We start from the raw sequence: 27889 nt of genomic DNA, 5'->3' as shown, positions 1-27889 counted from the left end.
AAACGAAAATAAATATTAAATCAGCCAATATGGAGCCTTTTCTATTCGACTGTGCGCAGCCATATTTGCTACTGATCCGTAAGGCATGCCGGGAGAAATACCCAGATGATGACGTAAAGTTTTCGTGCAGTGTAAGTCAGTGATACTGTATTGCTTTGATGAAATGGATGACAAAACTCACTGCCTTCAATCTGTGTGGTGACAAAGCAAATAAAAAAGACAATGGCATAATTTCTAGATTTGTTGCACAGCTACACTCTTACAAATTACAAACTTCAGTCTGAATAGGCACTGAAGCTTACATTTATCGATGCATCCGCATTATCAAGTTCAGGATTTATTTCAGATGCTATAGTTCTGTTTCGTTGTGTTTGTTACACATAGAAATACCACAAGAGCTGCTTTATCAGTTTTAATGTTCGTTTTCAAACAAAAAACTACAAGAAACTTTATGCCTGGACAAAGCCATGAGATGTTGAAAAGTAACAACATACAGCATTCACAATGAACAGAATATATTCAACAATACATTTCACAAGACAGAAATAAAACAACATTGATTTTGTACAAGTGAATATTTTTTTCTTTGAGCTGCATTTGAGTATCAAATAAAAAACGGAAAATAAAGAAAAGAGAAAAGAATAGAACAAAACAAAAATCACCATCCTCAGTCAACCATTAAAAAATTCATATGTACTGTTATTCAGTGAAGGCTAACTGAACCTCTAATGACTTTTCAACAGGAAAGTCCTCAAAAATTGTCATTCTCTGACCTACAAATGGTTGCAGTGATGTCATTCAAAAAGCTATAAAAAATATGAGCACATAACTTCAAAAGCAAACAAAGATGTCTGACTATTCATCGCTTCATTCTGGAATTACCAAAGTCATGGTTGCAGTATGAACACTGAGTGGCAGTATTTTGAAAGTGAAAAATTGAAATTTTCACAAAATAATACTCTTAATTTGTAATATTTGTCATTTCCAACAATTTTCAAATTTTCCAGCAAACTATGGACAAAATTTTTTAAGACTTTCAAAAAACTTCCACAAAAGAAGTCCTGGGACATTTGATTTTTCTTTTAACATGACAATAATACAAATTTTTCAAAATTGAGAGAATCAAGACTGCCAATTCTAGGTCTACAAACACACTAAAATTATGGTTCAAAGAACAAACCTTCTTCCTGAGAAATGCAAAATTTACATTTATTTCAAAATTGTCAAAGATATCTTCCAACCCTCTTCCATTACGTGGATGGGGAGTAACAAACTCTGGGTGGACATTTTTTTATTATTTTCAATTTACGGAAGTTACAGTTGATTATGTTGTTCTGTTTAGTGTAATATTCTAGGTCATGTTAGTAAACGTTGGCGTGATTGAAGATCAGTGACCATAAACCTTTTGGATACACAGGGGGCTTACGGGAAGCCTCTGTTCATGTACTCACAATTCCAGGTCCCAACCCTTATGACTCCCTAAGCCACTAGTAATTGATGTACAATACTGTCTGTGTCCACTGATCTTCATTCTTGCCCAAAGATCTACTCATGTACTCCATGGGAGTACTGTGTAAATGTCTTTCTATGATAACGTAATTTTAGCAGTGAGCTAGAAATGATCATGAAAGTATTTACATATAGTCAAACTGTATGGCAGAGAAACTCTAACAATAATAAGATACGGTAACTTCTCACATTGATGTTCCATCACCTGTGACTTTTGATCATTTTCCAGCAGTTTTGAAATTCTTACTTTTATAAAGTACAGTTTCTTGTTCTACAACCAACACAATGTCAAAATGCCAACTTTTCAACTTGTCAATACAGCCTGTACACATGTTTACAGCGGCAATAACTGAAATTTATTCCGCACTGTAATTCACTTGACAATAATATTATTACACAATGCACTCTGTTTTCAAGATAGATAGGTTGATTTGGACATACTACTTCAGGGAGGAGCTATAAGGTACTGATCTTTTCAAAGAAGACCTGTAACATCCAATGAGTTTGATTCCTGAATTTGTATGTATTCTCCAAGAGCTAGAGTCATGTATATATATTTTGAAGGTTCGGTGTTCGTTACAGACAACACAAGGGTTTTACCTGTTCAACCCAATTACACATAAACAGGTCCACAATCACCATCGATAACGATGGGTTTGGTGGTGAAAGGGTTAAATAAAGGAGATCTGATGAAGGTTGGGAATGCCTAAATCCAAGAATCAACTGATGCTGTACCACTGGTGCTGTACGTCCACCAGTTCTCTGCAAACGCAGACGCAATCCTCAACCAAACCTTGTGTTTTTGTATCATTAAAACTGTCTAAACATTTCTGACACAATATTTCTCTTTCCCAAAACCTTGAATAAAACATGAATAAAATGAGCTGAAGCAGAACAAATGTTTTTGTGGAAATAAAGATGTACATAACACAAAGACTTCTGTAAACAAACTAACATTTCTAATGATAAAAGAATCAGCTTTGCTAAATTTTGATGTCAAGCACACATGTATAGTCATCACTGCACTTATGTTAAAGTCTATAGAAGCTCTTTTGAAAACTCTCTTTTCTTTCACCTAAAACCTATTGTATCCATTTGTTGCCCTTATTCCATGTTTACACAGTCCATTATTAAAGGACAAGTAATACTAACTTTTTGATGACTTTTTTCATTCTTTTTATGGTGTATGTAAAATTGCAATTTCTTATTCTACTCCCAACAGAATTTTGAAACTCACTATTTAGCTTGTAAATACAGCGTCTATGTGTGTAAAATGCACCGTTATTGTTTACATTTGACTTCTAGTCTAAACCAGAATTTACTTGTTAATAATAACAATGCAGTCTACACAAGTATAGACTGAGTGGACAAACTGAATATTTTGTATATCAACATGCTTTGGGAAGTAGAACAAGAAACTATGGTTGACATTATGAACAAAAAGAGTGCAAAAATCATCAAAAGTGAGCATTACTGGCCCTTTAACTTAGTTGTACTTTGCATGACTCTTGTAATTATAGACCTGGGTATAAATTTTCAGTGTAAACCTGAGTGCCTCTCTTCAACAAGAAGACTTTGCTTAACATGTACTATGTGACACATTTTCATGGTTTTCATCTGAAGTTTGTATAATCCTGTAGTTCCACACACCAAGTACTGTTTTTACAATGTTTAAGGTAGTACACACCTCAAAACTGACAGACTGAAACTTTCGCTCAAAGTTTTCCTAAACGAAAGTTTACATAATGCTCTTTCAATATCAAAAATAAGGAGTCATCTGCAAACTTTGGTACTAGACAAACCAAGTGCCAGAAATTTACTGACATTTGAAATTCACAATGGCCGCCATCCTTGTCTCATTTGAAATTCTGAATAACCATTTACATCACCGTGTAAACTCAAATTGGAAAAATTCAATTTTTGATTTTCTCGAAAAGACAATAGTTAAAATTTAATTTACTCAACAAGCTTCAAAATGAATCCATACAGGCAGTTGACCAGAAAAATATTGTGAGACTTTCAGCAGAAGGTCCACATACTGTATCAATCTCTGACATGCATTCTACCTTAAGGACAGGTTGCTCAGTTCGTCTGGATCACCCTGTACAGTATCATGGGTGAGCAAATACACTCAATGGACGGTAGTCCTCCTGGGAATAGTACGAGCACAAAAAGTTCAGTCTTATTTGCTAGCCCTCCACATAGCATACATGTAGCTGAAAATTACAGACCTTTGCTAATTAATGATTCTGCAAACCAACATACTCCTAGGGGGTACCATTTTTATTTCCTAAGCGAGGGACCCCCTAAGAAAACCAAATAGTTTGCATGAATGAGATTGGGCCAAGGGTTCTTCATGTGCACCCTGCATACATTTATCAGACCAGTGGAATGGCAATGCACCCTGCATACATTTCTCAGACCAGTGGAATGGCAATGCACCCTGCATACATTTCTCAGACCAGTGGAATGGCAATGCACCCTGCATACATTTCTCAGACCAGTGGAATGGCAATGCACCCTGCATACATTTCTCAGACCAGTGGAATGGCAATGCACCCTGCATACATTTCTCAGACCAGTGGAATGGCAATGCACCTTGCATACATTTCTCAGACCAGTGGAATGGCAATGCACCCTGCGTACATTTCTCAGACCAGTGGAATGGCAATGCACCCTGCATACATTTCTCAGACCAGTGGAATGGCAATGCACCCTGCATACATTTCTCAGACCAGTGGAATGGCAATGCGCCCTGCATACATTTCTCAGACCAGTGGAATGGCAATGCACCCTGCATACATTTCTCAGACCAGTGGAATGGCAATGCACCCTGCGTACATTTCTCAGACCAGTGGAATGGCAATGCACCCTGCATACATTTCTCAGACCAGTGGAATGGCAAACTCATTTGTCCTAGATCTCAGACAAATGGATTTGCACACTCAGAGTACTATCAAAATATCAAACAGCCAAAAGAAAAATTACCCTTCTCTATTTTTTTTTATGCAGATGAAAGCACTGAAACACATAAAAACTAAAACTAACAGGATCTTTTCAATATTTATAGATAAACAATAGTTTTTCATGGCATATCCTTTTCAAAAAATAATCCTTTCTATATATACAAGTACAGATAACATTTTGGTCCTTTGAACATCAACATGGCTAACATATTGCATTGATTGTTTAAGCCTCCATCAGAAATATTTTCCAGTGTTAATTTTGAAAATTCCGTATGTGTCTGAAGGAAAGTGAACCTGAGACCTCAACTTTTTGACTTCTGCAGAAAAATCGAAGACATTGTATTTCTACACTGACCAATTCAGATATTTCTGGCAAGGCATCCACTCTATTCACTCAGAAGATAGACACAATTTTCAGATTTTCATGAAATTTGTTCATCAAGAAAAAGTTGGCATAACTAACACTAGAGAAACCCCATGGATTTAATAAGATTATTAACTTGGCATAGCCAGCAAAGTGGTGATATCATCAAAGGGGCACTTGGCTAGATATTGATGCAATTTTTATCTGTACACTCCCTATTCCTTGTAAAATGGTCCAAAATCAGCATTAAAAACAATAGTTTTGGGCCAAACCATGGTGGTGAAAGGGTTCATCATACCATGGCAGATAGGGTGTACCTAGATAGGCACTCAGCATTATCTAGAGACTCTGCTAACATTATTTTCCTGGTTTACACTCGGATTCAGAACAGCACCACATTTGGTTTGAGTTTGTTTCGGATTTTTATATATTTTTATTTTTCATTTACAAACCTGCATTAAAACCTGCAGCTGCTGTGAAACTTTCAATAAGGAGACTGAGCACACAAAAACCAAACAAACAGACACTGACATATAGACATTCCCATCATGTGAAGATCTGCCATCACAACCCTTTAATGCCCACGTGGCTAACAAACCAGTTCATGTTGTTTAAAACTGAGCACATTTAACAGCCGTCACAAACATGACACTCGATGCACTGTACTTATTCACATGGGATGCGAACTGCGATGTCATGTTTGTAAAATTATTTCAATGCAGAGTAGAGCATCAATGACGTTGCCAGCCAAAATTGCTGAATGGACAGTTGGTAACTCTGCACTTTGGAACAGCACAATATCCTCTTCGGCTTGTATGGCAACTGCAAACAGTATCGTCGGCAATTTTCATCTGCTGACTAGCTCTTCAAAAATTTCGATTCCCCTCTGCATCCCTGATGTTCCGACTCATCAAGACAGAGTCAAGCACATTTAAAGACGGCAAGCAATGACCTTGAAATGACAAAGTGCTACGAAAAGTCAGAATGCTCTCCACTGTTTATGAGTGGTTCCTTCTCATGTCCAAGTCCATGTCGAGGATCTTCCACGTGTATGACAGTCCCAAGGTCATTGAGGTCATTGGCTGTACTGCTAGTTCTTTTGATCGGAGATCGCGGTACCCTTTGTGGGTAAACATGGTGTGTAAATGACGGCTTCTCTGGGATGAAAAATGCAACTAAGAGTGCTAGAAGAACTGAGCATGCTCCAAACACATATGGTGGTCCTGGCATTATTGTCTGCAAACACAAACAAAACACGATTAAGAGAATCAAGGATTCATGACTTACACCTAAATTTCAAAAAGTAGAAAAGGATTTATGAAATTCTGGAACAATGTCAATAACTCTCTGGGTGACAGAGATTGTTGAATACTTCACTGAGCAGTTATCATGGGACTTTCATAATTGTAATGATAACTGAATGAACAGAAGCAAATCTATAAACTTTATGATGTCATCAACAGTCCTGTTAAGAAACATTATCATCTGTCTACACACCATTCCAATTGCGTAGCAAGGCTAAAAGAAATTACATTTTGTTTCTGGTAATTATGCAAATCATTTACGTCCTGCACATGATTTTTGCTTCATGGGTACCTTCATTCTTCTCATCATGTTGCCACAAAAAATGGCTAACATACAATCTAGACAATTCATAATATTGTATCAAAAATATTCAGTAACAAAATCTACAAGTGTCTAGCTACTTGCCTACAGTGTTACAAAGTTATTTTGCAGTGAGTGAAAAAAATAACTGTTGTGGTAATAGTTTCATTCCAAAGTGGTCAGCAAATTGAGAAAAAAGGAAAATTGCACCATCACATCACTCTTGACAAATGCAAACAAGTAGAAGTAAATATGTATTTCTTGGTCTAATATGGATGATATATTGGAAATACAATGCTTAGTTGACTTACCAGTCCCAGGGCTGTTAGAGGATTTTCTAACAGGGGCTCCGTTTGTTTGGGTTCTGGACCTATTGCTTCCGGATTTGGCAGCTCCGGCGTCTCTTCAACATCCAATTGCACATGGAAAAGATAAAATATGAATCCGAACAGCGCTGGACCAAGTCCATTACACAAACCACGGATTCCTGTGATCATTCCCTGGGCAACACCTGTGAAGCAAATATGTTAACAGTTACATGATGATGATCACCTTAAAACAATTAGAAATTCCTCTTGTGTCCTGGACAAGCAACAGTATTATGATGTCAGCAGCTGTAATTTCAATGTGTGGATTCAGATATACGGTATGTTTGGAATTCTTGTCTACAGGCTAATCATGAAACAGACTACACATGCCTGAAAAGAAGCCAAAGTGAAACAATACATGATAAAGTAAACATTCTTTTGGATCTTGCTAATATTTATGATAAGGAATAGGTGCATGTGTAAGACTGACTCATTACAGTGAAATCCACCGTGGCAGTAAAATCCAATGGAGCTTGTAAGGGATGACCTTTAAAAGGCCTTTTTTGCAGCTTGTGGGACCCTATGGCATGTCACATGCAAGGAACGTTTTCTCGGTGTTCTTTGTTTGCAGAGGGTTCAGAGCTTCCCCATTCATAGCGGAAAAGGTTTGAGGGAGCATTGGCGACTGCAAATCATCTTTTTCCCGTATTCAAGCCATCAGAAAGCATACTTGTGGGTTTTTTTTAAGAGATACGTTATAACACTCTATCATAACATTTCTGAAGGTTGAAAAACTTTATATAAAAGATCTATGAAACAAACAAACATTTTGAAGAAAATAAAATATAAATGAAAGTTAGAAGTTAATGTTCCCTGTGTGCTAGAGTTGTGATGATAAAAAATTACAAGAGTACAACATAATCAAAATAATATTTTGAGTTTACCGAAACATCATGACAAACTACTCTGTATGAATTTTAACTCATGAGTTACAGTAACAACAATAAAGTTCACCAAGAAACCACTTAAGAAAAAAAATCTGCCTCTAATCTGATCTATAAAGCACAAGATATAAAGAATTTTTAATTGATTTATATTGTGAAAAGTTATAATAGTAAAGCAGCAGAGGGATTTTTGAAATGTGGAGATAGCTAGAGACAGCAAAAGAGCCTTTCCAAGTGTTTCTGAACATTTTTACTTTTGAATATTACCAGTTTCCAACTTATGTCATGCTCTACAATCCTGGATATCATCAGTTTAAACCTTGTACTCATATTGAATCCACACATGTTCAGTAAAATTAATATGCAGTTCTGAAATTATTGTGAACATTTCACTTCATGATTTCAAAAGTAAACCATCGAATGTCAAAAATTTTGGTAGTAGAGAAAGAAATAACCTATTACTTTACTGATATTTGAAATCAAAATGTTCAATATCCTTATGTTAACTGTATGAGAGAATATTCAATTTTTAAATTTGACAAAACAAGATGGTGAAAACTTCATTAACGCCACAAGTTTCAAAATGAGTTCACAAAAGCAACGTACAAGCAAAGTATTGCAAATATTTGAGGGCAGGAATATCTGTCCATGAAGTACATTCTACTGCATCAGAGTAAACACATGACGAGATTCTCACCTTGTTGATCAGCATCAGCATTGGTTGACACCAGTGAACTGATGGCTGGATACGTGATACTGCAGAATGAGGCTATGGCCCCGGCGGCCCACATCATCCAGAACTGAGAACCAAATCCAAACCACAACAGTTCCAGCATTTCAAAGGCCAGGCCAATCATTATGGTGTGTTTATTGCCCACTGTTCTCATCAGCAGACCCAGGACGTATGTCTGGTATAAAAAACAGGAGGTGATAGCAATGAAAGAGAATTTAATATCATGAAAACAAAAATTCAGCGAGATACTACCATTGTGGTTACCATAGAAACAGGTAAGAAGCCATGTTTACGGATGCCCCATTTCATTGTGGTACCACTGTGATGGTGACCTCCTTATAGGTTACAGTACAGTCCACGCAGAACCTGTCATTGTGCTGGCATTTTGCGAGCACAATGCCAGCACTCTTAGCGCATTATGCCAGCACAATTGGGTGTGAAGTGCCAGCATTTTAGGAGCACTGTGCGAGCACTTTATGAGCACTGTGCCCGCACTGAACAAAATGTGCCCGCCTAATGCGGGTATTGAAGTAAAAAATGTGCCCGCAGAGGTAGTGGTCGGTGACAACATTGTTACTCTTGCCTAACTGAAATAGCGGCGGTTGGGAGTAACTGTATAATTTTCATCATTAGTCCCATGCTGATACTGTAACTTTGTATAACTACAAAGACAACCATCAACACGCTCATAGAAAAACCAACACTGAAGTACAGAACTATTCAGCTGTCCTTTATGATATTTTCCCAACAATTCAGTTGGATTAATTTCTCTGTGCCAATGTTTATGGCATCTTTGAAATTTTTAAGTACATTGTTGAAATTTCAAAGTTGTACAAAAGACAGACCACTGTTGGGTACATAAAACAAATTTCTTACCTGGGCAAAGACTGATAAAACTCCTATGACAGCAATGAAAGCTGCTACATTCTCTGCTGAAAACCCTATAACCTGTATGACATCATAGAAAAACAAATAAACAATCGTCAGGCCTAGGCCAAAAGAATAATTAAATTGTTCCTTAGAATCACCACTTCTACTTAAGAAAATTTGGGGAAAACATATTTAAATTGTGGCAAATATATGCTGCAATTGTTTTACTTTTAGGGAATTTTTGTTGTTCATATTTTTACAGTCTTTTTGTATTCTTCTTGGAGCTCGCAGAAATGCTCAGAATTTTTCTATCAACACTGCCTGTATATGTAATGATGCATCAGTCTTTTACTGTGGACAGTTTGTAAAATCTAGACTCCAAGTCATCAGTAACAATGTTACGTAACTAGTAGGAGATTTTTCTGTTTCAAAAAAAAAATTGCTCGCTTTGTAGCTTTGCCCAAAACATCTGAGGAAGAATTTTTTTTTTCCTCTGGCCATATGTCAGCTTTTGTATGATTTCAGAGAGTCATAGATCTAAATGGATGCTATCATATAAGAATCATGCTTGACAAACATTACATGCACAGTAATACATGTACATGTGCATACACACTTCACAAGCAGTTACATGTACAGACAACAAACCAATTTTGAAACTACTCATGCACGGATATAAACTAAATATTCCATGAACTGCACTAATATTGTAATGGTCAATTGAATTAATGCGAAAACATGCCTAGAATGGTATGAGCAGCACTTCAACATGAAGACATAATGTTAGAACAGCTACATGTAGTTTACTGCACATTTGCTATCTGATTGTATTTTCCTAATGGCATAGATTTAGTTCCAAGATATTGTTGAAGCACCAGTAAATCTGCCATATGCATACATGTACCTAGGTCAGTGAAGAAAATGGATCTGGGAATAGACGATATCTCTTTGCAGAAAGCAGCTATTTCCACGGATATGTTTTTAGTAAGATTTTGTTCTCACTAAAACGGCGAAGCCTACATGTTGGCCCCGCCCCTACACCCCACACAATGTGTAATGTTAGTGTGGCGGCTTCTGTACGTACCTGTCGTAAATACAGAAACATACAAGAATACTGTCCTGCCTCAGGCAGGTATGACAGAAACACTGTGACACACAGTAACAGTACTGTGTAGTCTTGTCCTATTTTACGCAGTGACTGTAAGATAAACAAAACACATTCATTTTAAGATTATCATTCACACTAAAATTGTACAGTGAACTTTGGTAGTGAAACGTACATTATTTACACAGAACTGATGTAAAGCAGACTTAAGTATACTTCATGAGAAGAACAGCCCTTATCTTTGCTATCTGTCCTTCCATGTTTTCAACCATAAAGATAGTAGTCAAGAAATATATTGAAACCTATGTTACATATCTCAGGAGTGTTTATTTCAAAGTACATGCAAATGCAGATGTTCTACAATAAAATAACAATTTTGAATGTACTTATGATATATAATGGCAAACTGAACTCATACAATGAAAATGAAATATCTTTAAACGATAAATGTATGCATATGCATGGCAATTACATGTGTTCATGAGTGAATCTGTCTATCTTGATGGAGAAATAACACGAGGTCACTAACCTGAAACGGATCAGCTTGTTCCCAAGAGATGGCGGCGCCCCATGACGCCGGCCGGACCTTTTCCGGCAGTGACTCCGGCACAGCCACCAGTATGAATAGAATATCAATCATTGCAACCACCGATGCTAAGAATATCACCAGGTGGTCGTTGTAGATCTGTCCTAAGTAAGCACCAATTGCGGGACTGGTCACTAAACTGGCAGCAAATGTGGCAGATACCTGTTACAAATGGCAAGGTGGAAAGATATGTTCAGAAAAAATTTTTTAACAGTAAAAATATATATACACTGTCAAATTAATTCTACAGAGTAAACAGTTTTGCTCTGTAATCCCCACTGACAACCACTCTTCACCTGCCAAGTTCATATTTTGCAATCAGCGAATTATGGTTAACCCTTTGAGTGCCAAAGTCGATTTTTGTTGCATTTATACAATACAACGCCAGCAATTTTTTTGAGATCTAGACATTTTTTTTTCAGATTTTTCCCAAAATTTTGGTCAAAAAAGTGCAGCCAATAAAAATTTATGTCCATTTGGCCAAAAATCATGGAAAAAATTACAGAAAAATTCATAAAAATTGATAAAATGTTGCCCTGATAAAAAGTGATATATATATATATTTTTTTGGGGGGGATTACAGCGCTCAAAGGGTTAAACTAGTAAAGCAAAACCTGTCCCATATGGTGCATTTCAGCAAAGGCTTGAAGATTTGAAGGTCTCTCAAGACAGATACAGTACTGTAAACATAATTTTTACAAACTAAAGCTGCTATCACATACCAAGCCCAGTGTATGAAAATACGTATGCTTTTGGCTCAATACCGGTTTTTGCTGACTTGGCAGATGGGGAAGTGATGCTGTCTGGCAGGTAAAAGGTTCAGCAATATCAGAATGAAACACACTTGGATAGCTCCCTTTTAAATTCAAGGTCTGATATGGCCTTCCCAGCTACTTTTATGACTCAACAGAACAACCCAGCTGTGATTGTTAATGAAACATGCAATTCTCCCTATTGAAATAAATTATTTACCCTGATTCACAATTTAACATCATTCAGACAAAACATAATACATAAGCAGCTTAAAAATGCTATGATTTTCATGTAAAAGATATCAAGAACTCACGACTGCCAAAGTAACATACATGTACCTGAATCAATGCTGAAGTATATAGAGGGGGTTTCAGGCATATTGAACAAGGATAATGAAGTTTGTCTACAATTCCAACATGTGCAAGCTGCCAATGTAACCAGTTTTCAGTCTCAAAAATAATCCCTTTTCCTCATGACGTAAGAGTTTATGATTACCAGGATGGGGTCAGTTGAGACCATGGTCAAATTTGAACGGACTTCCAAATCAGACTACAGTGTATCTCCAACAAGTTTCATTTTGATTTGATACATTACATCATGTTCAATGCCAATCAACAGCCTGCATACAGATGTTATGTTTTTAAAATATCATAATTACATTAATTATACTTCTACCATTAGCAGTTTGTTTGAACTTTGATTCCCAATAATTGTTTAAGATTTTATGACCACAACAGAGACATTCAATAAAATTCAACTCAGAAAGAAAAGGATTAGGATTTGTTACGTATTAAGGATTATAATTTTTATCAGGCAGAACAGTGCAGTTGTATAGACAGAAGATGAAATGTCCCCTAAAGCTCTATTTAAGTCACACATACAGCAAGGACAGTCTCAGTGTCCATAGAAACAGAGAGGGCAAGTTGATGTAAAATGCAAATTGACTTCAACACGATGAAAGGCTAGTAAGAAAGAATATTAAAATGTCAAGAGAATAATACATGACCTTGCAGAAATACCTGAAGGGATGGATATACCGTTCAATTTGTTTAATATGAACTTTTTTTTATTTTCTCCATTTACGGGATTAATGCCCTTGGACAAAAATACCAGCCAGTCCTTTGCAAATTACACTTTACTCTTTACTCCCTTTAGAAGACACATACAAGTCTCTACTTTATGCTTTTTTCTTTATTATGTACCAGGTACGTCTTACTTGAAGCAACAAACAAACACATAGAGACACACACAGATACAAGAGAAAAAAGAAAAAAAAAAAAAAAAAAAAAAAAAAAAAAAAAAAAAATATATATATATATATATATATATATATATATATATATATATATATATATATATATATATATATATATATATATATATAAAGGAACTTGTACTATTTGTACTCCTAAAACCTTTACTTTTCATTTCTGACAAGATGTATGTATATTCCGTGTGATTTTGATTTGAAATCCTGTTTCTGATTAATCAACAGACAATCTCTATTTCCTAGGTTGACAACCTGTGTTTGACCCCCTTCAGAAACTGTTCTTTGATTCCAATTCAGTTCTCTGCTTCTAATTTTCAAAGTAATGCCGTTGGCAGTTATGGACATTTTAGAATACGGTAAACAAACACAATACTGTGATCCACATTGCTCATATCAGGTATTTTTCCCAACAGCTGTGAATGAACACTACACGATGGAAATGCTGACAGACAGACGCACTGACAACTTGCCTGCTAGTTGCACACAAAAGCTACTGATACAGATACTACAGGTACACAGCTACATGTGTGTTTGTGAAGCCAAGCATTTTTTAAAGAATGAAAAGTCCACCAAAGTCAATGAAGGCGGCATATACAAGACGCCAAAGAATTGCATGTACATGTATGAAACACACATTGATGTACACAGAAGTGGTGTGAGCTTAGTGTGTACTCTAACTTTTAAGAATTCTGAACTCTTTGAGTGAACTCACCAATACAAGTATATTGTTGAAACGTTTGTGAATCAATGCCACAGAAATGCACGTAATCTGTAAAACTTTCTCCCAATCAAAGAGAGCTCTGTTGAGTCTGTGGCATATCAAATTGGACAAAACCTTACCATTACATACAGACAAGATCTCATTCACTTGTATTCATGTGTTTCTTATGTTTGTTTTTTGTAGTTTATTTGCCTGTAAAGTTATCAATGTATTCAGTTTTATTTGACATTGTTGTATTTTTTGTTTTGACTTTCTCTTATCATCCACAGAAGCAGAGTGGAAAGCTTACCAGTCCATATGCAGCACTTCGGTCAGCCTCATCGGTAATGTCTGCTACGTATGCAAAGACTATGGAAAAAGTACACGCAAATACGCCGGACATCGAGATCACAGCAAAAAACCACCTGTAAAACAATACAGACAAAAGTGGTATGATAATAAAAATAGTGAAAATTTGCATTAAGACAGGAGCAAAGAATGATCTATAATTAGAAACAAAGGAAAAATTTGAATTACATTCCTCTTGCACTAAGCTATTTAAAACAATTCTTGTCTTAAATACCTTATTCACTTAGTTGCTACACAATATTTATTACCAGTCAGTGAGCCCTCTAGGCCAATATTACCCACCATGACACAAACAAACTGCCTGTGCCGCAAGTAATTTTGGTTCACTTATAAAGGTACAGGGCTGACGCAAGGCAATTTCCACAATTCCTCAAATTGATGTTAAGTTTTCTGAAATCACATTTGTTAAAGGGCACACCTTTACCGGTAATAACTTACTAATAATTGTTAGTAACATCCATGAATATAATATATCTTCAATATAATTTTGTAATTTCACATTGTCATATATTACATCATGTGGGAAAGACTGGAATCGTCTCCCAATCACTGTTCGTTGTATTGAGAACATCAACAATTTTTTAAAAGCCTGTTCAGTTTCTATTCATCACAATGTCAGTAGGCTTTGGATGGCTTTTGTGCATGGTTTGCAATTTTATATTTTATTGTAATTTTTCTGTTTGTCTATCTGTTTTATTATTTTTTGTAAGCTTTGCATTTCTGATTTGTTTTTTATATTTTTAAGTCTGTAGTTTGCCTTTTTTGTAACATTTTACAGTTTTTATTGGTTTTCGTTTGTTGGCTCCTTGTAAAACTGTTTTTTGACAGCATTCCAAATAAACACAACTTCAAACTTAAAATATTCACAGAACCATCATAACCTGTGTTTGACTTGAGAAGACCCCACTACCTCAGAGATGAAAGTTTTGGAGTAGAGTGCTGAAATGAGACACCAAGACAAACTTATGATATCAAATTCAATGAAATAATCAAAATAAGTCAGAACTGCATATCTTTCTGATAAAGAAACTGTGCTTGTTGATGGCCAAAAATTCATAGTGTACTCGAACACTAATGAGAATGACAGAATGGGGAGCAATGGCACTTACCAGGGACTGATCTTCATCAGCGGTATTGGTGCACAGGTGAAAAACACTGTGAGTAAAAGGAATGATTTTCTCCCCCAAACATCCGACAGCGCCCCGAGAAGTGGAGCACTGAGAAATGATAAAAAGCCCTGCAGAAATGAAGATGGAGAAAAAATACAACAGGAAATGAGAAAGTTTTTAGGAAGTTTCTGTGAGTGGGATGAGAAATGACATTTGGACTGTATAGCTGCATGATTTTCAGTTGTTTTTTTCCGCCCAAACCAAGGGCCATTGGCTTTCTTCAGCCTGTATTGGGAAAAGTAACTTCAGTGAGATTTGTTTTCCCAAACTTTCTTCCAGAGTACTCTGGCAGATTAATGTTCAACTTTTCAGGCAGAACCATGGTAAAAGATGTACTGTACGTGTCTGTGCACTGCACATGAAATCCTAACATTATAAAATTATATTTGGCTTTGCACAGATCTTTTCAACCATTGGAGTTGAAGTCAGCATAGGATAAGCGTGTGCAAATGATAGTTCGGTACATGTACACGTTAGGTGTATTTTAGGAACAATACCTATCTGTGCCATGCTGTTCAAAGACAGAAACACACTGATGATAGTTGGAAGGTTTAAACGTGTCATATTTATACCATAGTCTGAGACCTTAATTCATGTAGAGCAGATGCCAGTATTGCGTCAAATTCGATCATTACGACAGAAAATCATTATTTCTGCAAATTTTAAACTCAATATTTAGAAACATGAGCTTGAGAATATCATATATGAAGCATCATTATCAGCAAGGTTACAATTGACACTGAAATATAACAACTCCAGCTGCAAGTTACAACAATGAACCCTTAACTAACCAGCTGTCCACATTTATGTTGATATCAGCCAATGTTGTGTATATAGTGCTATATTTGGTAACAAACCATCCACAACGACCAGTGCTACATACACAGTCACTTAGCGTCCCCATGTTATGATCAGATGCATTTGTAAATTTACATTGTATTTGTAACATTCGCTATATATAGATAATGTGCTGACTGTCCATAATATTAAGTGCTGTGTGTGAAATTAATACTCCATGAACATCTCATGATTATAGATAGCAGCATTTCACAAATATACGTACAGTACATGCAACTACATGTAATTCACTCAAACTAATGCTTCATAAAAGACACAAACACTTTATTTTGAGAAAAGCAATGCATTATAGGGTGTCAGATCATAAATTTAAAATTTTTTTAATTTATTTGCTGGCCAATTTTGGATTTTATTTTATATGTGTTTTGACATGCAACACTGCCAACTGACAGAGATAAATGCTTTCTAGATTTTCCTGTTTCAACCAATATCAATAAATTTCAGGTACTGCATACTTGTGAAACAATCCTTAAAATCTACAAAAAATAAACATTTTCTGATAAGTCTTCTTTCTCGGCTAGCAGAGGTACAAAATACACTTTTTGTTGCCGAGTTACAAAAGATACGTGACAGGATATGGGTATTGATGCAGCAGAAGAACGAAGAAGATTGATGCTTAACGAAAAAAGTTGAAAAGTGACCTTGCTACATGTCTGATATCTGACATGATATTGGTGCCTTGGGATAGGTTGCCGTTTCAAACCATTGACAAATCATTGAGCAGCATTGTTATGTTGTATAGAGTCACATGTCTTGCCAACAGCAAGGTCATGATGTCTTGTCACACTTTGAAATAGCAAAGAAGACCGCGACTAGTGCTCTTGTTATCGTTCAGTTTCAAGAGCACTGAATTGGGAATTTTGAACTGTGGCACACTTTGAAATTGGCAGAGTTACAAAATTCACATGATGCATATATTTTTCAAAGTTCTTTACTTTCTACCTGTAACTTTGAGGGTACAGTAAAAGTGACATTGAATTTGAAGTGTGCACAAAAAATGACTGTACTATCAAGGCTAAGCCTATGTTAGGAATCTCTGGTCCTGGTAATATTTACTATAGGTAAGCGGACGAGTAGAAGGTGGTTTACGGAATTTAACGGTACAGTTTGCCAGTAAAACTCCGAGGCCAGGCCCGCAGGGCCGGGGAGTTTTATGGCAAACTGTGCCGTTAAATTCCGTAAACCGCGGACTACGAGTTGGCTGACCGTGTTATACCACGAATTTGCCGAGTTTTAGAGCCTTGTTTGCACGCCGAAAGTTTTTATTTGTAATTTTAGTGCAGTGCAAGTTGAAACTTTGGCAGGAAAACACTGACGTGTTTTGACACCTTGTTGAACGAAAGTATAAAAAAATAACCCATGATTGGATAAAACAAAGTTGACATGTGTTGCTATTGTAGTGCGATGACGTGGTTGAGCACCTGTTTTATTTGAATTGTATGAATTATGTTTGCTTGATTGGTCGGTTGAATGAAGTAAAAAGGCGTTTGCAGATCGACGTTAGAGTCTCGCTTTGCTCATTTGGTCGAAAACTTTGAGCAGCATACATGCACTTGCCGAGTCGCTCTACGTAGTTCGATATGGCGGATGAAGTACAAATGAAAGCTGTATCCGGTGCTCTTCAACTACCAAAGCCAAAGATGGAAAGAAAAGTCCCCTGTCACGCCAATGCTAACGGCCACAATCGGAAGACCAAGCTACACAGCCATGTCAGAGAAAGGCGCAACAGAAAGTGCAAGTATATATAAAAAAACAATATGTCTAGATCCACAATGACTGTGGTACTGCGTGTGTGTTTCCTACAGCTAGATTAACTTTAACAAAGGCGACTGAAATCTCCACATTCAGTGTTTGACAACTGTCTTTGAAGTCTTAAATTTTAGCTTTGAATGATCATGATAACAATAACCCTAACACAGAAGTGATATTTGCCAATCAATACCGTTATATTTCACTGTGACCTGTAATTGATTTTGAGATGTACAGTCATGCAAAATTAATTCAGTCCGGTGATTCTTTTAAAGTGTCATTACTCTGTACTTGATGGTGAAATAAATTTCTTCTGGTTAATGTCTCGCATTAGTTATTTTTTACTCGTCGCCACGTGATATTCTTTTGTTTAAAAAGTGTCCATTTTACAAGTTCTTTTGTTTAAAAGTGTCCGATTTTACTAGTAAACCGGACAGTTTTTGACAAAAGAACTGCCCGATTTACTCGTAAATCGGACATTTTAAAACAAAAGAACTTGTAAATCGGACACTTTTTAAACAAAAGAAAGCCAGGTAGAAATAATAAAATATTCGGTTATGGAAATTAGAAAGCATGGTTAGAACAATTGGCACGAGGCGGAGAGTGGTATAACGTATGTAATAGTTCACTTGTGTTCAGAGCATTATTTGAAAGGCTGGCTGGAGACCCTTTCACTTGTATTCCCATGTGAGTCTACGCTGTGAATTGAAAACAACAATAGGGCTGAAGCATAATTTAATTGGCAGGGAAGGGAAGGGGTTGAGCATGAGGAAAGTGTGATTTTATAATGTAACATATGAGTTAAAGTTGGTAATTTTTCAGCCTTTCATTACAATGGTGGGTAATCCATTTATTCTGCCTGTTTCAATGAAGTTACATATGGTAAAATTGGAGTGACACGTACTGGTTATTATAAATACTAGCAATAGGGGATGCATGTGTAGAATGACATCTGTTTGTAAGAGTCCTAAAAACCACAGACAGATGTCCTCGATGATTCAAGGTGAACAGATAATGCACACTGACTTCAATGTCATTTACCAAAGGACTGCTTGCTTGATTATTCAGTGGACAGTCACTCCACCGTGTGACCATAAATACTTTTGGGATGTTGTTTCTGATGTCTGTGAAGCAGACTGAAATAATTCTGTATCATCCCTGATATACTGCTCCATGTAGATCTATTACGCTATTAAGACATTCAATTATGAAGCCTATGCTCAACCATGATTTCAGCAAAGCTTCATATTTCATCAATGGTCATCTCTTGATGCACATTTATTAAACCCATAAATGAGGATCAATACACTTCTTTTGACACTTTATAGCGATAGCCGTACCCGTTCATTGTCCATAATTTTCTTGTAAATGACAGGCAAAAGAATTAGACATTACCGGTAGGAATTTTAAAATTCAGCTGTTCTGAGATACGGCATTGTTATAATTAACATCTAGATTTTAACTCAGCAATGCAATGAAGATTTTACTTCCCTACATGTATACCTACATATGTTCAAATTAAAGTTTTAGAGGACAAAAGACATGATGATAAAATGACAACAACAGAAACACCAGTTTAGTCTGTCAAAGAATACAGTTTAATGTAGTTAATATAAACTGCTCTACGGAAAATTATTTGAACCATAGCAGAGTACATTACATGGAAGTGGTATACTAACCATGGATGTGACATTGATGTGAACACAGGGGTTAAAGGTCGCGTCTTTCACAAGGTACATTTTCATCTCTTAGAGTCTTAGCTTTATAAAGTTATCATTTAACCTATAGGGAAGGACACTGCATGAATATGCACACTGAGCATACAAGTACATGTCAAATAATTCCCATTTGAACATTTCAGGGTTAAAGGTCAGACCTTTCACCGCATGAAGTCAATCTCACACAGGTATACACACTTAACCATACACAACCACTGGGCACAGAGATATTGGCTTGCTTTCAGAACCTGTCTCTCTCTGTCACAAGTTTACTTCAAATGTGAATAAACTGATCATAATCCTCAACGGGGTGATTTCACTAGTACCAGTGACAAACACAGAAATAGGACTTACACTCTGCACTTCACTAAAAGCAAACAGCACACATATCCTGTTGCTAATATAACACTGATACACCATACATGGTCACACACTTCGACAAGAATTGACAAAATTCATAGAATCATCAAGCTGCTTCTTATTAATGTTAATTATCAGCATACATGTCACATGATTTCCATGTGTGGTTTTCCTAAGTCAATATACATATGTCTTTGTTTTTGAAGAAAGATATGTCACAGGTAAAAGTTAAGAAACTTTCTCTGTAAAGAGTCCAATGACACATAACATCTACAACATTTACACATACGCTGATGTTCACTGACCCAACAGAAATTATTATAAGCAGCCTGGCATTGTCGCATCAGCAAATGTGCAAGGTCAACCGACAGCCATGCACATGAATTAATGCATAAAAAGACCTGTGTTACCAAATGGGATGTACACGCATGAGCAGTCCTGCCAGAATGCAAATTAGGGCTATCCTGGCCTATGTGAATTCACACATGAGTCTATGCTAAGGATACTTCCAAATATCACACAAGTTCAAGATAACTGACAAGTAATAACTTTAATTTTTGAATTGCAAGAACAGATGATGATGGACCAGCTATCAATCAGTATTTGATCCTCCTACAAGAGACTTGACGGAGTTGTGAATACATCGTGTACTGAATGTCTGCACCAATCATATATCAAACTGAAAAAAGAAGGATGTATGTATAGTGCCTTACCTTAACACCCTGAATAAGTCCATTCATTAAGAATGTGTGCTCTTGAAAAGTATCATGTAAAACCTATGGAGAGAAAAAAACATGTTGTACAAAGATATGAAATATAGGAAAAAAAGATAGGAAAAAAAGATAGGAAAAGTTGAATATTATTGTTCTTGTTTCATCTAGAAGGTAAATGCACATTGTCATTTGTTCTTTGAGTCCTTCTACTGGGAAATATCTCCACAGGAAAGTTACAGTTCACATGTAAGGAATGGAATTGATACATGTAAAGAGAGTAGCCAGGAATATCATGGAATGGTATTGATAAGGAGAGTAGCCGGGAATATCATGGAATGAAATTGATAAGGAGAGTAGCTGGGAATATCATGGAATGGAATTGATGAGGAAAGTAGCCACGAATATCATGGGATGGAATTGATAAGGAGAGTAGCCAGGAATATCATGGAATGGAATTGATAAGGAAAGTAGCCAGGAATATCATGGAATCTAAAGATGCTGTATCTATTAACGGCACGCCATAAATCTCTAACATATCACAATGATGAATCTAGAATTTTATTTTTTATTTGTCATCCTTCTCAATACAATTCAGTGGACAAAAATTTTCAGATGCATTCCATTTCAGTTCATTACTATAGCTATCGTATCTCCAAATGATTTGGGCATTATCATTCAAAAACACAAATCCAAAAAGTTTTGTGCTGGCAATACATAATCAGGTAAATGTTTCAGCAAATTTCTTCCAGATATAAAATTTCAAGGCAGGAATTGAGAGACACAACTTGTCCAGGTGTACTTACGTTTATCATTGGGGATGTGAGTAGACCCCATGCAAAGAACTCTAAAAATATAACAATCAAGGCATGGTATATGCTTGGACTGCCAATACCCTGTAAAAAGACAAAAAACAAACAGGATTTCTCCATTATTCTTCATGAGCATGTTGCTAAAATCAATCAATCAATCAATGAAAAATATTACCAACAAGCCAAAATGAATAAGCAATGTCATTCCTACAGCACCGTACAAATGAGTATACTGTAGTCAAACCACAGATGAGGAAGCCACTCTCAATTTGTTTTCAGCTTGAACTCCATGTATGGATTTAAACTGAATGAAAAGGTCTGTAGGGTTTACGCACATGTGAATGTAGATTAGAGCTTGGCCACTGAGAGCTTTGAAAGTTAGTAGCAAGATTCTGTAGGTAAATCTGAGTTGAACTGGTACCCACTGAAGGGGATGAAGAATGTTTATGGTCTGATTTTTTGGTGTGTAGTAGCTGCTGTATTTTGAGCACGCTGAAGGATATAGAACCAGGAAATCCATATGGCAATGAATTACAGTGGTCAAGTTCAGAAGATAAAACTGCTTGTACTATCTTCTGACAAGTTTTCTTGCTTACATATTTCCCGATGTATTAAGATTGGTATAGATGGACATAAATTGACTGGAAGGTAGTTTTAATGTGTTGAAGAGACACATGAGCATAATGAAGATCAAAACACAGACATGGAATACAACCAAAATATGACCACAGGCAATTGTTAATTATTCATGAAGACCAAAATCTATGACCATTTACTGACTTCCTTCCTTATTCACAACAGACCCGTGGTAGTAATACTGGAATTCAAAGAGCTAGATGGGAGAAATGTCTCTCATTTTCAAGTAAACCAAATATAGTTTGTTTGGTGACAGGAATCATTATTTTTCAGTTTCTGTTATTGAATTTTGTGACGTGAGCAGCCACAATCAATTGGCTATTTTTAACACAGTCTGGATAGTCATCGTAAAGCAAAGCACAGTATGTGATCTAATCTACAACATTTTTTCTGTAATTGAAAATTTTTTACGGGATAATTCACCAATCAATCATAAGTATGGGAAGCTTTTATGTATGAAATATAATAACACCATATTTTGTATGTTTGTAGAATGTCCTACATGTAAGTCACATTAATTCTAGAGTTTCATATAGTTCGTATGTCATTTGTCGACATGTTCTTACCTGGTGCCAAAGAGTACCTAGCAAAAAATTAATGAAACTTCTATGAAACTATGAGTGTATACATTTATAGCAATAATGTAAAGTACAGTGGGAACAGTCACCAATGGTAATATTGGCAACGTTCCCACTGCACATGACAACTTTGTCTGTTTGGTAAAGTTTCTGTCTACGTTGGGCCTCTGGTCTTGTTCAAATCTCTTTGAAAAACTCATTTCAGGTCATCGCATCTTCATTGTGCATGGGACTGAATTTGAGTAGAGTCTTAGAGACACTGATGCAGATGTTGCCAACAAGGATTGGATAGGTTTTTGAAAATTTTTAATTTGACATATGGCAGGGAAAAAGTTTATTAAAGTTGTCAGGATAAATACAGTCTTGGTGTCATGGATAACAAGAGCCCCTGCCAGGAGCTGTGAAGGATTTTTGAATATTTCTAAGCAAAGTTGACGCTGCTGAAGCTTTTGCAAAAACTTGCATTACTGTGAGTTTTTTCACCAAGAAATGTGAACAGGCATCCATTAAATATGAGCTTCAAAATGTTGAATCAAATTTTAAATTAGATTTACAATGACCTCCTAGTTTTTTGACGTTATGAATTTGCAAAACCAGCTTCACAATGTGAATCCTTTCCATCGATTTTACTTATTCTGTGTAAACATGCATCTCTTGGATTCTGCTGACTGCAGGCATACCTGACAGAGTCTATACATCATGCAGTGATACAATGTACATCCCCAGGGGACTGGAACCCTCTAATAATACCTTAATTCACACCTGTATGAATTCTCTCTCATCTTTACTTCAGAACACTGGCTTCACTTTGCCCTCCGAGCAAATCTAAGACCACACTGATGCAAGAGTCAGGTTTATGATACAAGAATGACACTACTCAGGGCAATTTATTCTACACAACATACATGTTTTTCACATCCTCTTAGAATTACAAGAGCTGTTACATTTAGTGTATATCCCCTGTATTACACCATTTTTTTACAATGTGTAAAGCAGGCTGGTGAAAGTTCTGTGCATTTCTCAAAATTCTAACATCACTTTCCTTCAATCTCAATAAATGTGACACACTACATACATGGTTCATGCTATCAATATACTGTATATGGCATAACACATCACTATTTTGGAAGAAATCTACATGTAGTTTACTTGTAACATATGAAATAGCTACAAGGTTAAGTCCACCCTGCACTTTGTCACAAGTACACTGTACTTCAGGCTGGCCATTTCAAATTCAAGTTCACCACCTACTTTAAGCCATAGAAACATATACATTTCCACATAACTAGTTCAGTTCAAAAGAACTGAACGCAATTTTTTTCATGCCAGACACACTGGCATTTGAAATACAACTTCATTACCTGTAGACTTGTTCATTAACAATTCATTTACGTGGTATAGTTTCGTTGGATGTTTTTTGCTACTTTTCTGCAGGTACCCATTGGCTATCAAATTAAAACCTAGTCAGAACATCACAATTTACATATGTGGGTTCGCATGTTGACAATGGCTGTTTACATATTTGTTGATTTCTCAGTAAAAAATATCTTGTGCAAATGCAGAATTGAAGTTAATACAAGTATATTCTTCATTTTGACATTGTATTTAACAACTTTCACAATTATGAAACATAGGGCCAAAGTCCCTGAAGCTACTATAGACATGGATACAAATTAAGTATTTCCTTACTGTATGAAATTATCTCACTAAGGTCATCCTACGGACAAGTAAACTAATATTAAAGCTGTCTGACCAGCGGTTTTGAAAGAACAAGCAACTCAACAGTTGACAGAGCTCTGTTGAGTTACGTAGAGAATAACCTTTTGTGACACATGTATTGATGAAGAAGGTGGATATCTTTGATTAACATTGTGAGTTCTGTTTAATAAGTTGAGACTGTACATACACAGAGAAAGCACACTGAAGAGACAAAGGTTTGAAACTTAAGAAGTTCAAGGTCATTAAAAGCATTATAAGGAATCATGTTACACTTTCATTGCACTGTTTACACAGATTGCATAATTGCTATAAATAGCACATGAGGAATCTTTATACAGCCCAGCTTTACCATAAAAACCCTATCACTTTGACCACTCTTTTAATTGACCACTCTATTTTTTTCCTCAAAAAGTAATTTTATTTTATCCTTACCAAGTCAACCATAAATGGAAATTAGAACTTTCTCTATCTATATCTCTATCTCTATTGACTATTTTGAGCAATTTCTTTAGATAACATACAGGGCACAATAAATGACGGTTCAGAATATGTCAAAGTTGGGATTCAGGAAAGTTGCCTTTACATGTTTTAATCCTCCAAGATGGTAAGCATTTCACTATGAACTGTCAAAAAAGTTGAACTTTCTGATAATTCTACATTAAAATTATTTTGGCTTTGATGATTTCCTAATTAATTCAATTATTTAAAATCATATTAATTATTTTTTTCTGGGTGAATTGATAGGGTTTATACAGTACAAGAATTACATACAATGTAAGTCAAATTTTGACCAAAAATGACAAAAAAATTCCTTAAAAATACAGATTTGCATATTTCATCACAATTTGAACAAGTCTAAGTTGGGTTACCCCTAGGGACCTGTATACCAAATAACAAAGCTGTCTGACCAGCGGTTATGAAGAAGAAGATTTTTTACCAAAAACACCTTTTTTGGCATTAATTTGCCTATTTTCAACAATATCAAAAATTAAAAAAAATAGTTTCTCAAAATCGTATTTTTCATCTACACAACAAATATCAAATCAGTAAGTACTGCGGTTCTCAAGATATTTGAGTGGACGGACGCCTCACAAACGGACATACATACATACATACATACATACATACATACATACATGCAGACTGACGACGGACGCCGGACGGATACCCATCCCAATAGCTTCTATAGACTATAGTCTATAGTAGCTAAAACAGAAGGCAGAAAAACTTTCAAAATTATGCGGAATGTTCTATTCTTTTTCTTACCAGGTCTTTCTTGAAGACTGACACAAAATACTGCTCATTTATAATGAATCTTAATGAATCATGATAAGAAATTTCGTTCAACTCAACTCATCATGCGTGTTTATCTGTGACCAGGCTGTGCTCTCACCATCTTTCCACAGAGAACAAAGTGCAATCTAAACTACTGCATGTTGTGCCGTTGGAGTATTGCAACAAATTGGATTCAGATTGGCTACCATAGCTGAACAGTAATCCTGGCTTGTGCTTGTCAAATTCAAAATAGGAATTGTGACAAGGGGAAAGAATCATAGCAAAATATCACAAATATCGCATGAAATACATGTGTACCTTCAATAACTGATTCAAAAGGACAGCACTAAGGCTCACTCACGTGAGAGATGAGTCTACTGCACACGGCAATAAATAAACAATTCTAATAATAGCTGTTTGCATTACATTGAAATGAATTTGGTTGAACAACAACTTTGCCCTTTTAACCTTTGACTTCAGTATTGTGGACACTGTATGTGGCATCAGTTTGGACACGGACACCATAGTAATACTAATATTTAAAAGCTAAGACCAAGGGGCTGAGAAACGACAACACCATGGAAAAATACCTCCTTGGTCTACCCTAAACATACACTTCCTCCATCCACGCATTTCCTTTGATTTCATGTTATTGTAAATGGGAAAAGGCCACAAGTCAATGTATGCTTTTGCCATTGCTCTCTGTATATCCTTTTTGTGGTTGCGAACTTCAACGCCATGGGTATATTCAAGCAAAATAATTTCTGTCCTTGCTTGACCTTAGAAAGCTCTCTTCTACTTGTCTTTCAACAGCTGTTTGGCATTGCCGACAATACAACAGCTGCTATGATGAAATTTGTACCATCGAAGCTAAACACGACACTGGCAATGCATTTTGAGGGTTTACTAAACATGTTAAACGGGTTTAAACGAAGGCCCTGCTCTCACTGTGTGTTACCTAATGATATTACTTGTAAAGGAAGATCTAGTTCGCTGAAGCACTCCCATTTCAGATTTTCTCCCAGCATGTCGATTTCACCGAAATCTGAAGCACTTCCGCTCAATACGGTTTCATAAACAAAATCATACGATGACGATGTGTACGTGTTTACGTCAATGAGCTCACCAGGAAAAAAGACTCCGACTTAAAAACTAATGAAGCAGCGAAAAGGCGCATTTCATGTTGATTTTGTATGACTTAATCACAAAGTATGTGTTTCAAAATTGTGAATGCGTGTTCCTTCCGTTGTACGATGTGCCGATAAACAGCCGTATGTTCGGCTGGCACTGATCGACAACAAACTGTCCATGCTGAGAGTACGTACATCAGGACTCACCGTCCCGCCGCTATCTTTCACGACAGCTTTTTTGTTCCATTGTGAAGATGGCGACTGCCTCTTCCTCTTCTTTCCTATCATATTGGAATTGTCAAAATTGCGTGTGAATTCGCCTATATCTTCAACATCTGTCCATTGTTGCGGTTCCCAGTCAGGTGATTCCTGAAGGTCGCCATTACTGTTATTCCATAATGCATTGCGGTATGACGTCAGGCAGAAATCGAATCTACGACGAGGATTTACATCATCGTGGGAGATGACGCACGTTTCCTTCACGACCCATTTCCATTAACAGAACACTGGTCAACGATTCATATATATATATATATAATATATATATATATATATATATATATATATATATATATATATATATATATATATATATATATATATATATATATATATATATATATATATATATATATATATATACACACATCTATTGATCTGGTTGTAAGCTTATATTTTCTGTTTGTTGCGTTTGTAATGTTGACACAGCGTTTCATCATATTAAAAAATAGGACTTGGTCCGCTTTTACCACGCCACGAACAATACTGGGAGCTATCTGTAGAACTCAGTAGCGTTCCAAATTAGGGACTGGTCGGTTTATTTGGCCTGGGGAGCCAATAGATTCATGCGGGGTGTCACCCTGTTTTTGGCTTTGGTGATGGGAGAGGGGGTCACCATGTTTTTAAAATGCCAAGGGGAGGGGGTGTCCAGCGTATTATTGAATTTAGGCTATACCTAACGCAATGCAAATATCGATTTTGTAGCGACTGAGAAAAGCGAAAAAAACCAGACAAATAAGCTTAGGCCTACTAAACTTGGTCATAAATCGTTTCGAAACATTCGTTGATCATGAAATCTGTCAGTACATTTCAC

At 36.2% G+C, this 27889-nt stretch overlaps 1 protein-coding gene across 2 annotated transcripts; it reads right to left on the bottom strand.

Annotated features, from left to right (window-relative positions):
- Positions 1 to 399: 399 nt before the first annotated feature.
- LOC139138242 (hippocampus abundant transcript 1 protein-like) lies at positions 400 to 27203 on the bottom strand. 2 transcript variants are annotated; one of them, XM_070706548.1, is made up of 11 exons: positions 27004 to 27203; positions 21453 to 21542; positions 20650 to 20712; positions 15192 to 15319; positions 14024 to 14138; positions 10934 to 11152; positions 10384 to 10497; positions 9306 to 9377; positions 8394 to 8604; positions 6756 to 6955; positions 400 to 6075 (listed from the first exon to the last, which is right to left on the bottom strand). In XM_070706548.1, exons 1-11 carry the CDS (start codon positions 27082 to 27084, stop codon positions 5809 to 5811), a joined length of 1560 nt encoding a protein of 519 aa, XP_070562649.1. In that variant the 5' UTR covers positions 27085 to 27203; the 3' UTR covers positions 400 to 5808. The 2 variants fall into 2 exon arrangements, with proteins under 2 accessions (XP_070562649.1, XP_070562648.1); XM_070706547.1 differs by having other exon boundaries at positions 26992 to 27200.
- Between the last annotated feature and the right edge of the window lie 686 nt (positions 27204 to 27889).

This window comes from Ptychodera flava, chromosome 8 (genome assembly GCF_041260155.1).
Source record: "Ptychodera flava strain L36383 chromosome 8, AS_Pfla_20210202, whole genome shotgun sequence".
In the NCBI taxonomy this organism is placed as follows: domain Eukaryota; kingdom Metazoa; phylum Hemichordata; class Enteropneusta; family Ptychoderidae; genus Ptychodera; species Ptychodera flava.
Note: the sequence above shows the minus strand (reverse complement) of the source record. Positions and strands in the feature narration are given on the sequence as shown.